At 35.1% G+C, this 16,067-nt stretch overlaps 1 protein-coding gene across 7 annotated transcripts in view; it reads right to left on the reverse strand.

Moving 5' to 3' along the window:
* OPA1 (OPA1 mitochondrial dynamin like GTPase) overlaps positions 1-16,067 on the reverse strand; it is an 86,494-nt gene that overhangs the window by 46,392 nt on the left and 24,035 nt on the right. For all 7 annotated transcript variants that reach the window (XM_006059760.4, XM_044943477.2, XM_044943471.2 and 4 more), the window contains 13 exons: positions 14,544-14,648; positions 12,436-12,522; positions 11,697-11,810; positions 10,920-11,000; positions 10,719-10,793; positions 10,315-10,386; positions 10,133-10,232; positions 9,450-9,580; positions 6,499-6,571; positions 6,342-6,414; positions 5,094-5,209; positions 4,006-4,070; positions 3,177-3,253 (listed from right to left, as the gene is read on the reverse strand). In XM_006059760.4, coding sequence (XP_006059822.2) covers positions 3,177-3,253; positions 4,006-4,070; positions 5,094-5,209; positions 6,342-6,414; positions 6,499-6,571; positions 9,450-9,580; positions 10,133-10,232; positions 10,315-10,386; positions 10,719-10,793; positions 10,920-11,000; positions 11,697-11,810; positions 12,436-12,522; positions 14,544-14,648 — 1,169 coding nt within the window. The remainder of the gene's footprint in view (positions 1-3,176; positions 3,254-4,005; positions 4,071-5,093; positions 5,210-6,341; positions 6,415-6,498; positions 6,572-9,449; positions 9,581-10,132; positions 10,233-10,314; positions 10,387-10,718; positions 10,794-10,919; positions 11,001-11,696; positions 11,811-12,435; positions 12,523-14,543; positions 14,649-16,067) is intronic.

Genomic DNA, 16,067 nt, shown 5'->3' on the forward strand with positions numbered 1-16,067 from the left:
CCTACACTGCAGGCAGATTCTTTACCATCTAAGCCACCAGATGATCACTATACACAGCTTAATTTATCATTTAAAAAAATTTAATGCCTACATTACTATTTGTGTGTTGATGCAGGTGATATTACACACACTGCTTAATTAATACAGTATAAAGCTGTATAGTACATGGTTTTCCATGTTAACATCCTATATTTTTCAATGGCTGCAGAGCAATCCACTCTACGGATAAATCAAATATTATGTAATTCCAAATAAAAACCTAGTTTTCAATTTTTTTACACTTATACTATCACTTCTATCCTCTAGGTAACCTCTCAAATATCTCAAAAGTGTAATCTCTTCTCCATCTGCACAACTACTATTCAAGTCACTATTCTCTTCTCATCTAGACTATCTCAATAGCCAACCATCTCCTTGCTCAGTTTTCTCCACCTGTATTCCACTCCCCCGACTACAAAAATCTTTCTAAAATGCAAATCTGACCTAAACTCCTCACTGGATTTCACTGCTTGTAGGATAAATTCCAACTTTCTGAACATGGTTTCTAAGGCCCTTAATCATCTATATTTTGTTTATACCTACATTTGTTTCATCTTCTGCCTCTTGCTTCTTCTATGTTAAAACCATAAGTAACTGCCTTAAGTTACCCATGTCATTTTTCTTGCTCTCATCTCTTGGCCTCTGAAATATTCTGGTCACTGGCTTACCTAGCACCTATATATTCTTTAAATCTCAGATTATAAGAACATTTTTTGATTATCTACACCTGAGTTAGGGTGCTTAACTATGCATTCCTATTTTCCTTTCATTCTTTTTTTTTTTTTTCTTTCATTCTTTTAACTTCAACAAAATAAACTTAATACTTCTCACCGAAAAATGTATGCATACCATGATACCATTTTTTTAAGTGTATTTCTATAAATCCAGCCAGTTATCCTTCTAAATAAGGATAATTATCTCCTGCTAGTGTACATAATCAACTCCTAATGATCAAGTGACATATACTATGTGAAAATGCTGAGAGTATATTTCTCACTATAATGAATCATAAGTCAAATCTAAACTGCCAATAACTTCCTTAAAATGTAACTGAAGTACAGTAGACAAAAAACTTGTAAGAGTGCTTCTGGATCACCAAATACAGATCAAACAGTCTTCTGACTCAAATAATAATAAACATTATAAAGGTGTATCCTAAAATGTCACATAAGACATTAAGCAGCAAAAAGATACTACCTAATACAACATAAACTATGTCACAAAAATAAAACATTTTGGGTGCAATGCAGTTGATATCAATGTGGCACGAACAACTAAGATTAGGACCTGCTATTTTGATCAATGTTTGTGTTAATCTATAGAGTCTGGGGAAAAACAGGGGTGGTGATGAAAAGATCCAGCAACTCAAAGAATAAATCTCTAGCAACCAGATGTCCTAGTTCTCTCCTTGCTGGCTCAATAGGCAATCTGACAATATAGTTTTCTTGTGCCTCCACAATTCATTTCGCCACCCATGCGTTTATCTTCTAGGCTCACTTAAGTGTAGGTATACTTTGATTTAAAACTCTTCTGTCCAAACAAAACTAACCATTCCATTTGATGATGCCAGAAATTTACAAAGGCACATTTTTCTCCATAAATAGTATTACAGTTGTTATAGTTTTAAAAATTACTTTTTTTGGTATATTATCCTCATACAATCTAGTAAGGTCAATAGTATTATTCATTCTGTATGTATATATGTATATGTTTACATGCACACACACACACATCTATCTCTGGCAAACTTCAAAAGCTGGATGACTTACAGAAAAGCATTGCTGTTTAATTGCTAAGTTGCGTCTGACTCTTTTGCGACCCCGTGGACTATAGCCTGCCAGGCTCTTCTGTCCATGGGATTTCCCAGGTATACTGGAGTGGGTTGCCATTTCTTCTCCAGGGGATCTTCCCAACCCAAGGATAGAACTCGCATCTCCAATAAAGATAACAAATTTGTTGTGTTGTGTATGTGTGTGTGTGCACTTTCCTCATGGCTCAGATTATTCAACAAATAGAGGTAAGATCAGAATTCTTTTTTGGACAATGAGAAGAGATTAAAAATAGGCAAATTTTGATTACTTTAAGAGAGAAAAGAGATTTTACTTTAAAATCAAAATCAAATTTTGATTACTTTAAGAGATTACTGAGGAAGAAAGGGCACCAACATCGGGAAACTAGCACAGAATATAAACTTCAGGAACGGATACTACTGTCTGTGTTCAATTTTGATAATCTCCAACTGAGCATATAAAAGTTACAGAAAAAAATATTTATAATAAATGGCAGTAAAGACAGTTCTACTCTGAAGTTAATAAATTCTTAAAATACTACAGATTTCATTATGAAGGTAATTTTTATATGTTATTTATTAATTAAAATACAGATTATAAAAACTTAAAGGATATTTATATATAGCTTACTTGAGATACATGGACCCTAGTTTGGTTACAGTGCCATTCCAACATATTGACATAAAACATAAATTGAAGATGACAGTTGGCCTTAAAAGCAATTTGCATGAGTATTTTTCAAAAGAGTACATTTACTTGCTATTTTTAAAAAATCTCAAATAGGATTCATTTTCAAATGTGATTCGCACAAAACATATTAAGACACATCACAAAAGCACCGGTGTTCTTATGTAGATATGAGACTTTTAAAATAATATACTCTTCTCCTTTTACAAATCAATTTTCTCTGTAGTTTTGTTCTTTATGTGTGACCAAACAAGAACAACTAGTTTTTGACAGACTGATACTTAGCTAAAGCATGATTTAACATAACTTTTACCTAAAAGATTTTACAGAAATCAAAATTATGTATTTTTTAAGTATAAGTAAGGAAAAACCTAAGATGAATTAAGATTTCAAAAGAGCATGGAGAAAGCTATCTTTCAGAATATCTCTTCTCAGAGATACTTAATAAATACCTAATTCATTATAATTAAAATATTTAATTGGTTAGACTAAAATAGTGGTTTTATTTTATAAAAAGACATTTTTATGTTCTTGTCTGTTAGTACTAAGTGCTTGGGGGATGAGCCAAGGCTACAATAAATCACTGCCTTATCAATCTAAATTTTAGTACTCCATTATAATTCACATAGTAAAGTCTTTGAGAAAAGGTCAAATACTCACCAATGTTTTGGGGTAACCTGGCTCAGACTGATAACTTCATCGAGGATTTCATTTTTAGCTTTTTCAAACAGTTCATTCTAGGCAACATAGATATAAGTAAGTAAGATTTTCATAAGACAGTCAATTTGCCCTGCCATGATTTTCAGGGATAACTAAAAGGAAAGCCTGTGACAGGCTCCTGGCTGGGCTTAGGTCTGAAGCATCCATGACCTGCAAGTAATGCTCTTCTCTTCTAGACTCTTTTCAGGAATGCCAATAACCAGATAAGGACACAAAAACTGACACAAATGCCCACCTTATTCACTCAATTCTGAATGTAGCTTTTCATGTAACATTTGTTTAGGTAAGTTTTTCATGTAATGTTATGTGACAGCTGTCAACACATATTAATTTTAATATAGTAGTGACAGTATCTAATGCTATTTTACAACTGATGGCATTTTAAAATAAAGGAAAACCAATACTTAAGTCCTATTAACTTAGAATAGTAAAAAGGTTAAAAAGCTGATGTATCATTTTTAAAAGTTTATATTACATAAACATGTTAATTTATGACCTTGAAAGAATAGTCTTCAACTTCTCAGAAAAAAAATTTTTAAATACTTGTTTGCATATGCTAGAATCCCTAATTGATTTTTAATATTATGTAATGATTTAAATTATTGTAGAAGTGACAACTGTTCCTCCAAATGTATTCCTGTAACTCTAAAATTAGTAATCATGGTTAAAAACAATTTAGCTTACCAGATTTTACTCATTAACTTAAATTCTGTTAGAGCACAATATTAAATTAGATATACACAAAATCCACAAGGCACACAAATATTACCCGGTCAAGTTCTCGCAGCCGAGGATAGTTATTCTTCCACTCAGTTTCAAGGTTAAAACGTGTTGCTGAGGAAGAAGGAAAGATGCTCAGGTTTGAGGAATCTCCTTTGTTCCAGACACAGTGGTTAAAGGCTATCTCACATATCCAGTATATTAACTGAATTTCTGAATGTGCACTGATAGCTCCTGAGTACTCTGGGCTTTCAATGTCTGCTGCTGCTAAGTTGCTTCAGTCATGTCTGACTCTGTGTGACCCAATGGACAGCAGTCCACCAAGCTCCTTTGTCCACGGGATTCTCTAGGCAAGAATACTGGAGTGGTTTGCCATGTCCTTCTCCATTTCAATATCTCAGAATCTGCATTATTGCAACAGTTTTCCAAAGTAATCCTTTTGACTTTAGTTTTTCCATTTTCAATCCACAGATCACATAGCTGACACAATTTAGTACAGCTGCTAAGAGCATGGGACTCTGAAGTCAAGTCACCAACTCAACTCTGATTTTGAACTCCATTCAAATCCCAGGTCTATTATCTGTTACTGTGTGATGCTGGGTGCGTTATTATTTAGGCAAGTTATTCTCTGTCTCAGTCTGCTCTTTGGTAAAATGAGAATACTACAAGATTGCTGAGGGACTAATGGGCTACATAGGTAGGATTTCCTACTGAGAAAACGGGAGGGTATACCCTTGCCAAATGAAACTATGGAAGCAAGCAAAACCATGCAAAAGGAAGGCCTGGAATTCAGGAACCAGTACAATATACCTCAAAGTACACTGGCTGCTCTGCCTCCCAACACACTTCCTCTCATTCCTCTAACAAGGCGGAATCTGAGTTCTCTGTAGTTTTCTAGGCTCTTTCTCTCAAACATTATTGCAAACTTTCTGTTTAAACTTTGTAATGTGCTCCTAGGAATTGTTCCTCTGAAAGGAAAAATCCTGCTCTCATACAACTGAAGATTGGTATTTTTCCATTTCCCATATACTATTATAATAAATAAACAAAATGGAAGTCAAGAATCTGATGGATGCCTAAGTCTGTTAGGCAATAAAATACATAAATTTGAGAGCTTATTTTAAAAACCCAATGTACCTTTGAAACTATCAGCCTGTTGTTCAACTGACTCTCGTACCATTTTCCAAAAGCAGTCTGATACAGCAAGGCTTAGATTTCTTGTAGTTACCTGGTGTGCCTTTAGCATGCTTGTCCTACAAAACAATAACCAGAGTTAAAGTACATTAAAGTGGCAGAAAGGACAATACTATCACCAAGTTCAAGAATGTGCTTGTTATAACCTAATGAGAACCACCACTTAATTGCTTTATACTAGGGCTGTCCAATGAACTTACCACGATAAAGTAATCTATATCTGTGCTGTCCAATACAGCAGCTACTAGTCACATGGGTTACTGACACCTTGAAATGTGTGGCTAGTGTGACTGAGAAACTTTAGTGTTCCTTTAATGTTAATCTGAATTCAAACAAGCACACAGGGTTAGTGACTACGGTAATGAATAGCTTAGTTATTGTTGTTGTTTAGTCACTAAGTAGTGTCCAGCTCTTTGAGACTTCATGTACTGGAGCCCATCAGGCTCCTCTGTCCACTGAATTCTGCAGGCAAGAATACTAGAGTGGGTTGCCATTTCCCTCTCCAGGGATTCTTCCTGACCCAGGGATTGAACCCACGTCTCCTGCTTGGCATGCAGAATTCCTTACCACTGAGCCACCAGGCAAGCCCTAGCACAGTTCTACCCATATCCCAAAAGATAATTCTCAAGACTATGGGTGAAAGGTCTGCCTTGACTTACTATACTAATATAGAGGAAAACACACTCTTCCAGCTCAAGACTCTCTACATGTTACAATGTTTTAAAATTCAGTTGCTCTTTAGCATTTCCTTTTTGCTTTTCTGTTAGTATCTTATTTTCTGTTAACATCTGTCAGTATCTATTTAAGGACATCTCTTTGACACTGCCACCTCTCACTCCCAACTTTCCCCAATACTCTGAGAAATCTGGACACGTATTTAAAAATAAGTGTTGATTTTTTAAAAATCACCTTGTAAGTGAAACAACTTAAGAGGCACTGGTGTTGTCTCCAGTGCCCATATGCCAAGGGGCAGTTGATTACGACACAATGTTTTGTACTATGTGATAAACTGCTCCCAACTGTGTCCCAGTAGTCTTGAGGACTTGCTTACTAGATACAGATCACTGTTTGAGAATTCATCTCTGGAAAGTCAACGTTAAACTGACAGCTATAAGAGAAACTTTTAAATTGAAAACAGCTGAAGTTACTCCCTCACTATCAATTCTTTAAATATTTCAACAAGATACTTACTTTAGGAGTTTTGAATTCTGAAAAAATTCTTCTTCATAGTCTCTTATAGCTTCAATGCTTTCAGAGCTGTTTCCTAGGGAAAGATGGTGGTAAAGTTCTAAGTTCATTTTTATTATTTGAAAAAAACAAAAAACTGTAATGATCCATCTTTGCATACCTTTTCCTGTTACAACAGCAAAATAACCTAGAGCTTTCATTGGGAAGAGTTTTCCTTCAATTATCTGCTGAATCTATTTTTAAAAGTAGGAAAAAATAAACATGACATGTGAGTTTACATAATTTCAAAGCATAATATGCTATTTAGAAAGCAAATTTAACAATGCTGCATATGTATATGTTTAGGTAAATGTATGTCTGTACAAGTGCTGAAATGTATTTGAAATGCTATTTGAGGAAAAAATAAAACACATTTAATTTTGTTATATTAAAAATGTATTATTAAAACATAAGTACCAACATTAGAACTTGGAATGATGTACAGTGGCTTAGAGTCAGGCCTTAGTTTGAATTTCTGCTCTGTCACTAACTAGGCATGTGGCCTTAAGTTCCTTAACTTTTCAAAATGGTCGTTGAAAAGAGTATATGATATTTAACACAGTGCCAGGCATGCAGATGCAATCAGTAAATGGTAGCTACTATTATTATTTCCCCAATATCTAAATTCTAACAAAGTTGGATGGTCTTTTTTAATTAATTCTGAAAAAAAAAAAATTGGATCCATTGGTCCTTAACTCTTTTGGGTCAAATCTCTTTTTCTAAATGTAATAAAAAGTGCAGACTCTGTCCCCAGAAAAATAAACATTTGCACAGATCTATCATTCACATATAATATAAAAGAATTCATACTTCCAGAAACTCATTCAGATAAACATTGAGGTAAGAACCCCTCTTCTAAGTAACATTCTTAAGCTAATGCTAAATCTTTAGTGTAAAAAGAAAAGACTGATACAAGCTTCAACTGTATTCAAAGGAAATGCAAGCTCATTACCCTAAAGAAGAGAAGAAAATGAAAGAAAAGATGGGAAATGGGAAGGAAGCACAGAAGTTTGCTTCTACCTCACTTTCCCCCTTCTCCATATCAGGACCAATACTGCCATGGCAGGCCTTCTCCTTGAAAACAGGGCAAAGCTAAGGTCATGGAGACTGCAGAAAAGAGTTAACACAGCAGGCTGAGATTGCTGTCCTCAGAAAGGCCTGCTTGTCCTTGGCTGGCATCTGTGAACTTAACTGGTAAACAATTCCCTACATTGTTACAGAACTTTCCCTAAATAACAGTGGCTTATTGTGCAATCAATGTGGTTTATGAACATCTGCTTTCCTTTGGGCGTCTGGAATTTGGGTATTTGTGGGTGCCTATGTGACCAGCCCTCGATAAAAACCTTAGGTGCTGAGTCTCTAGTTAGTACCTTGTTGGTGGAGGCTTAAGCATTTCCTGTGTGACTCTACTGGGAAAGGACTCTTGGAAAATTGAGCCTGGTTTCCTTCAGACATCATCTCTTGCATCTCCTTCTTAGGTATAAGTATGACTATGTACTGAGTCCTATGAGTCTTTCCAGACAATCAGTGAACCTAGGGGTGGTCTCTCTTGGGAATTCTTACACAGAGGCATAGTCCCACAAATTTTCAGATTTGTGAGAAAAAGAGAAGTTCTAAACAGAAGCACAAGGGATGGCTACTTATATTTCAAGCTCTTGTTCTATGGGGGATGAAGTTATAATAATAACAATGGATGATAGCCACAATTTACGTAACACTCTCATGCTAAGCTCAACCACTTTACAACAAACATTTAACTCAATAAACCTTCATAACCTATGAGATGTGCTTGTGCTTCGCTGCTCAGGTATGTCAGACTCTCTATGACCCCACAGACTGCAGCCCGCCAGGCTCCTCTCTTCATGGGATTCTCCAGGAAAGAGTATTAGAGTGGGCTGCCATTCCCTTCTCCAGGGGATCATCCCAACCCAGGAATGGAACTCAGGTCTCCTGTGCTGCAGAATTTTAGTACCATTAATATTTTCATTTCCAACAGGTGACAAAGCCTAAAGCACTGAAAAAGTGAAATAACTTACCCAATGTTACATAGCAACAGCAGAGCAGATGGGAAACTAAAGCAATCTGGCTTAGTTTGTGCACTTTCACCCACTTTTACATTATGCCTTCACAATTAAGAAGAGCGCATGCCCTAGCAAAACTTGCACACAATGGTACCTTGAAACAAAGTTCTTTCCTTGTTAAGGGAGGAGGAGAAAATGGACACGGAACACCATGCACAGATGTCATGTGTGTGTGTTTGCGTGTATGCTCAGGGGCTAAGTTGTCTGACTCTTTGTGACCTCATGGACTGTAGCCTACCAGGCTCCTCTTGTCCATGGAATTTTTCAGGCAAGAATCCTTCTTCAGGGGATCTTCGCAACCTAGGAATTGAACCCGTGTCTCCTGCATTGGCAGATGGATTCTTTATCACTGAGCCACCAGGGAAGCTCATATAGAAGTCACAAGAATATCAGAAATGAAAATAACCCTAGAGATAAACTAGCCTAATAGACTGGATTGTGCTCTTCCTGGATGCAGAACAAATTAACAAGATTTGCCCAAGGACATGTAGCCAGCTGTTGGTAGAGCATGGATAAGAATGCTGAGCCCAGACACCCCATCCAATGTCTTCTTTATTATGAACATCTGCCACACACTCTTTAATCAGTTAAGAAAGGTAATGTTTATCTGAATAAAAAATAAAAAAATTTAAAACAAAGAATAACATAAGTAATGTCCAGAAGGAATTTAAACCGTCACTAGTTTTACACTAATTTATGAATATTAACTAATGTTAAAAAATACTGCAATGAGGTTAATGACTACGTCAGCCTACAAAATTTAGAGTAAGCAACATTAGTTTTAAGAATTTGAATCAAACTAGTTATAACTGTAGAATTACACTTAAACCTCAATTCTGCACTTACATAATTTACTATAACTTTACAATACTTTGCTTTTTTAATGAAAACCAAGAAAAATCCCTTTACTACTTTTATTTCACAAGGAAATCTTCCCCCCCCCATTCAGTTTCTGTCATAACAAAAGTTTGCATAAAGAATTTGCCCTCACCCGGCTTGGACTAGTCACATTTTTCTCTGCCAGGTCTACTTTGGTCAAAACAAATATTGTCCTTCTTCCATGAGGATCCATTTGACTGACCAAGTCTGTAACAATGCTGCGTTCAGCATCCACAGATCCATCTGAAAATAAATTGAAAAATGACACTGTAATAGCTACAAAGTGGGCTTTAAAAACTTCAAGAAGCTACATCTTGTGTCTAACCCTATAGTAAAATCATCTTTCTTAATATTTTATCTTAGTTGTGAAAAGAAATTCTAGCCAATAAGAATTTCTATGATGCCTACACAGGGAAATTCATCAAAATATCACCAACCTCAATTCTACTTATAAAATGAACAGGAGGAGAAAATAAAACATTTGTTTTATATGTTTATGTAAAGTGAAGTTGCTCAGTTGCGTCCAACTCTTTGTGACCCCATGGACTATAGCCTACCAGGCTCCTCCGTCCATAGGATTTTCCAGGCAAGAGAATTGGAGTGGGTTGCCATTTCCTTCTCCAAGGGATCTTCCTGACCCAGGGATCAAACCCGGGTCTTCCATGTTGTAGGCAGACACTTTACCATCTGAGCCACCAGGGAAGCCCATGTTTATGTAACACATATGTAAAACAAGCCTTCATTGCTAAATAAGGAAGAATACTAGTGCAATTAAAATCTTTCAATAAGATTTACCTTGAATACATAGTATGATGGCATTAGGGTTCTGCATGTAAGCTTTGCTGATACTGAAAATAGTTTCCTTTGTGTCAGGAGCCATCCCTGATGTCACAGTCTTGAAGAAAAAGGTTTTAAAGGTCATTATAAATGTCTGCCACAACAGAATAAGATAAGATACATGTTTTGTATACACTTACATTAATCACACCTGGTAGGTCAACAAGCACCATCCTCTGTAGTCCAGGACCTTTTACATTTAAGGATATGGTCTGTTCAGGGAAAAAAAAAAATCCAAAAGCCAAAAAACTAACTGAAAGGCAGCTTGTTAGGAATTTTTTTGTTGACACATATCCTGAAAATTCTTTATCTCATTCATTTAGATATGCGGTTCAGAAAAAAGTTATGCTTTTTCTGATCATGGGAATAATTATTTCATAAAACTTTCCCACAAAATGAAACATTCTTTGGAATATTAAAAAAAAAAAAAAAAAAACTATCTTTGAACTGCTTCAATCTAAATAATCAATGCTAATATCATGATTTCAAATCATAAAATACTGGATTTCCATAAAACATGGTTGAAATGAATTGCAGCACTTACCTCAGGGCTAACAGTACAGCCTTCTTTCACATTTTTCCGCATTCGGAGTTCTATTTCATGTCTTAATGCTGCAAGCTATCAATGGAAAAATAACAAAATCCTAAGAAAACTGTCAGTTAAATATTCCATTTAGTTGTCTTTTGTAAGTTTACACAGATTATAAAAAATTACACATATAAACCTCATACGAAACCTACTTACATCTTCCTCTTTAGTAAGATCAAACTCCCGAGAACTATCTTTAAATAAGGCCACGTGATGAGGGCCTTCACTGAGAGTCACCTGAAATTAACAGAAAATTGAGAATACTGTATTTACAATTTCTATTAATTCCCACAGTACTTACATGGTTCCATTTCCCAGTCAATGTTATACAGAGTACCAAGCACAAAACCATCAATCTCAAAACGTGAAAAACTAAATTTTGCATTGCATATCAACAGTAAATTTAGGTAACAATTCATTTAACATCTATTTACTGAGAGTTAAATGTGTCAGAGGTTGTAGGTGTTCTTCATCTCCACTCACTCCCTAGGCGATCTTATCCATTAGGGAGTTAACTACCACCTTTAGATGTTTGATTATGACTCCTCCCTTTCCATCTCTAGTCCAGATCGCCCTCCAAACTTGCACATCCAGCTGCTGCTTTTTTAACATCCCAAAGGCAAGCCCCAAACTCCTGATCTTTGTTCTTGTCTGAGGGGTGACTTCTACTAATTTCTACACTAGGAATAATTCCAAACGCTACATATCAATTCTTTCGTCAAAATTCTTCATTTCAACACAATGGACAAACTTCGTTAAAGTGATTATTTCCCGGAAGAACTTCGTTTGGCTTACCTTTTTCTTTTAACTGAAGTATGGTTAACAAACAGTATTATGTTAGTTTTGGTGTACAAAACAGTGATTCAACATTTAAATACATTAGACAATGATCACCACAGTAAGTCTATTGACCCAGAGGGCCTATTTTCTTACCTTAACTGGAGAACGTGTCATCATCTCCCCAGACCCTCTAGGAAATATTCGTGCCTGAGCAATCATTTCCAACACACTAGTTTTTCCAGCACTTTGATCTCCAACCACAACAACCTTACCACAAAATAAATACCACATATTCATATTTTTTGATACGAACTTAAATTCAATACATTTGGAATGCTGCTGAGAATTCGTCTTTAAAAACTGTCCAGTTAAATGATTTTAAAATATCCAGAAAAAAAAAAAAGATTGTTTATACATGGATGTGTACTGAAAATAAACAGTAAAACATCAATTGGATCCATTATATATAGCCAAATTTTTATTACTAATGCTAATTTAAACTACTAGTTTTAAAACCAGATTAACATTACTATTGCATAAATCTCTTTCATAGCTAGTTTACTCTTTACAAAGACATTTTCAATTCTGTGAGGTTATATTTCTCCTATGTACCTAATTTTATCTACCAAGCAGGAATTTTAATATCATAGACATCATGCATATATAATGCCAAATATCTGAAAGCCCTCCTGCATTATGCATAAATATAAGTAAACTAATGGACCAAAACAGTCAAACAACATTCAATGCTTGAGACATCACCTAGAACACATGAATATTATAGAGAAAATTTTGTCTTTGTCTTTATGTATACACACACACGTAACTTTTTAAAAACTAATGTGCTTTTCTGCTAATGGGCAATTTCACTGTGTACTAATTTTTCACTTACCCTTGGCAGATGATCTTGTGTATTATAACTGGCATCATAATCAGACAGAACGTCAAGAACTTCAGAATACATATCAATCAAAGATTTCTATAAAATTCAAAAAATCAGTATTATAAAATACAGAAAACATTTTTAAAAACCCACAGATGTGTCAGGATAAAAAAGCTGATAAATTCAAAGAGTTCCCATAATTATATTGAGTAAATGTAAAACAGCATAGAATAAAATTCCACAGCTTCTTATCCAATTTATTTCATGAGACACTGATTTAACACAGTATGTTAATTCAGGATTTCCTAATCTTCCAATTAAACACTAAAAGAGGGAGGTTACTGTTTAACATTGAAGAGCTAGGGGCTTCCCTGGTGGTCCGGTGGCTAAGACTCCCAGCTCCCAATGCTAGGTGCCCTGGATGGATCCCAGAGCCGGGAACTAGGTCCCACATGCCCGCAACTAAGAATCTGCACACCACAACTAAATATCCTTCACGCTGCAACTTAAGAGCAACTAAGGATCCCACATGCTAAAACTAAGGACCCGGGGCAGACAAATAAATAAATATTAAAAAAAAAAAAAATACTGAAGAGCTAATATTAAGTGCCCAACAAAGAAAGACCATTAACACTCAATAAGCCAGGTACCAACTGAAAGGAATGTTTGGTTTATGTGTCAGAGAGGGAGAGAGAGACTGAAGAAAAGGTAAAGTAGAGAAAGAATCACCAAAATTATTGTTAAATCAGTAAGGACGAGTAGTGTATACTGATAACTGGGCAGACTAAAACATGAGAGCACCAGGAGCAGACATCCTGTATTGTTCTCTCAGTAAAACCAGGGTCAAACAAGTTTTCTGGAAAATAACAAACTTCAAGTATTTTGAGGAATGACTGAACATATAAACAGGCCTGGGAAAAAGGCTACTACCAAGCATTTAATAATTAAAGGTAAGTTTTAATACCAAAGTAGGAACAAAATGAGGGCCTGAAGTTCCTTTCATCTCTTAACACCTACAAGTAATTAAAAGGAAAGCAACTATTATCCCTTCGACCTAAACAACAAACTTTTCAAATCTTCATTACTATTTCACTTAATGAGAGAAAATACAATTGCTCAGGTAAATTCTCAATATTCATTAACACTTGGATGTGACTTTTCCAACTGCCACATATTGGCTTATAAATAAAGTCATACTAGTATTATGCAGTTGCAATTTGGAGTCAGAACTACTAATACATGTTGGTTAAACCAGAACTGTATATCCTTGGACCTTGGCCACAAAATGCATGTGTCATGATTTATTGAAGTTTTGCTACATATACCTTCTGTTTACTTATATGACATTTAGGTTAAAAAAAGAATTACTTCAATTTAATGTAGCACATACAGGTTGTTTAGTGGGGAATAATAATATTTAATTTGCTGATAATGGTAATTATCAATGTGCTGATAACAATACCAGCATGTTTTTTCAAAAATTCTTTAAAATGCTTAAGGAACCTTCCAGAAGAAAATGTTAACTATTGTAAAACTGAAGAAAATGGGCTCTTCATGCAGTGGCACTACAAGTAAGGCAATAAAGAGGGCATATGTAATTTTCTATTAACTTACTGATTTTACAGCTGCAGAAATGAAGTAAGCCTAGAAGTAAAGTGTTAGTCACTCAGTCATGTCCAGCTCTTTGCAATCCCACGGACTGTAGCCTGCCAGGCTCCTCTCTCCATGGAGTTCTCCAGACAAGAATATTGGAGTGGGTTGTCATTCCTTTCTCCAGGGGATCTTCCCCACCCAGGGATTGAAACCAGGTCTCCTGCATTGCAGGCAGATTCTTTACCACCTGAGCCACTGGGGAAGTTTCAAATATTTCAGAAAAAAATAAATTGATTCACTGATTCACAAGTATGAAGAATTTATGGATCTAGTAAAAAAGCAAATGTTTGGAGACTATAATTTACAAAGTCTTTAACAAAAGAGGAGACCTCCCTTTCCCCCAAGGGCATAAGATTAGAAAGAAAAGGATGACAGAACCCTTTGCAGTTCCTTAAAAACTGGTATTGATGAAGACACAATGTGAAGTGGCAGTTTTGAGAGCTAACAAGACACACTTAAAATACCTTAAGCTTTCTATGATGGATGCCTTTGTCATCTTTCTGTAATACTAATTTTCTCAATTCTTTGTTCTCCTTTTCTAGCCGTTCCAAGATTCTCTGGTACTTTAACTGCAACACAGTAATACAAGTAACTTCATAAGAGACCAATTGGTTAAAAAATAACATTAAGTATAAATTAAAATCTTCCTTGATCCTGAAGCACTTAAAATGAATTATTTCATTTAAAAGTTAACTATGAAAATGTTGAACAAAATAATGATGAATATTATCTCAAACAATGAACTTCATAGTTTTCTGTTATAATTGGCATCTTATTGGAAAATTCTTTGCTGTTTATGTTGAAGAAATTAATAAAAATACTAAAAATAAAAGGAGTTGAAAAGGCAAGCTCTTAAGTATACTCTATGAAGCACTATTTCCTGCATCAAAATTTTAAATCTTCAGTTAAGGCACATTTGACAAAAATTCAAATTTTCTTTATGCCCCTAGATTATTTTATTAAAATGGTATAAAATAAAAATAGCTAACGGTACATGACCATGCGTTACATGACAGGCCCTTTACTCAGTGTTTCACCTGTATTAACTCCTTTAAGGCTTCATGTGAGGCCAAGGTTATACAGGTTAAGAATCAGAGGTTAGAGATGCTTAGGAGCCTATCCAAGGTCACATAGTTTTGAATATAGGTCTGAGTTGAGGGTCCAAACTCTTTTAAGTTTTGGTAAGTTTCTATGACCAGAGATTACACATTATAATTTTTAAAATATTGACATAAGAACAATTTAAAAGACTAATATGTTTATACAAGCTTTTTTGTCAAATTAGATGCTTGGTACACCAATAAATGTGATCCTTTTCTAACTAGTCTGTTTATACTCGATTATTTCTTCTATAAACATTAACCATGTTCAGAAAATTATTAAGAATTACTCTTTCTTACAACCAACTGGAGTTTTAAAAATTTTATTTTCAATTGGAGGACAATTACTTTACAATATTGTGTGGTTTCTGCCATACATCAACATGAATCAGTGATTGGTATACACATATCCCCTCCCTCCACAACCTCCCTCCCCATCCCACCAACTGGATGTTTTTGTCCAACTTTACAGTAACATGTCTTTTGTTAATGGAAAGAAAGAAATGGAAAATTTTTCTTGGAAAATATGTTAGGCTGTTACAATCTTCCAAGCACAAAGTAAATAACAAGAGATCATGGCTTTATCCTCAGAGAATGTCCAACTTAGGATCAATTTAAGAAATTATATGAGACAGGTAGAACTATAGGCTAGTTTATATTATAAATATATTTTTACAGAAATTGTTCATTTATATTCAGTAACAGTACACACAACAAACTTCTGGTAGTTATCTAAGAATTAGACCTATGCTGTCTAATACAGATGGTAGCCACTGGCCACATATGGATCCTTAGCACGTGAAATGTGGCAAGTCTTCACTAAGGTGTGTGTTAAGAATAAAATACACATCAGATTTCTATAATTCAGTAAAAATACATAAATACCAC

The sequence above is a fragment of the Bubalus bubalis genome, chromosome 1 (assembly GCF_019923935.1).
Source record: "Bubalus bubalis isolate 160015118507 breed Murrah chromosome 1, NDDB_SH_1, whole genome shotgun sequence".
Taxonomy (NCBI): Eukaryota; Metazoa; Chordata; class Mammalia; order Artiodactyla; family Bovidae; genus Bubalus; species Bubalus bubalis.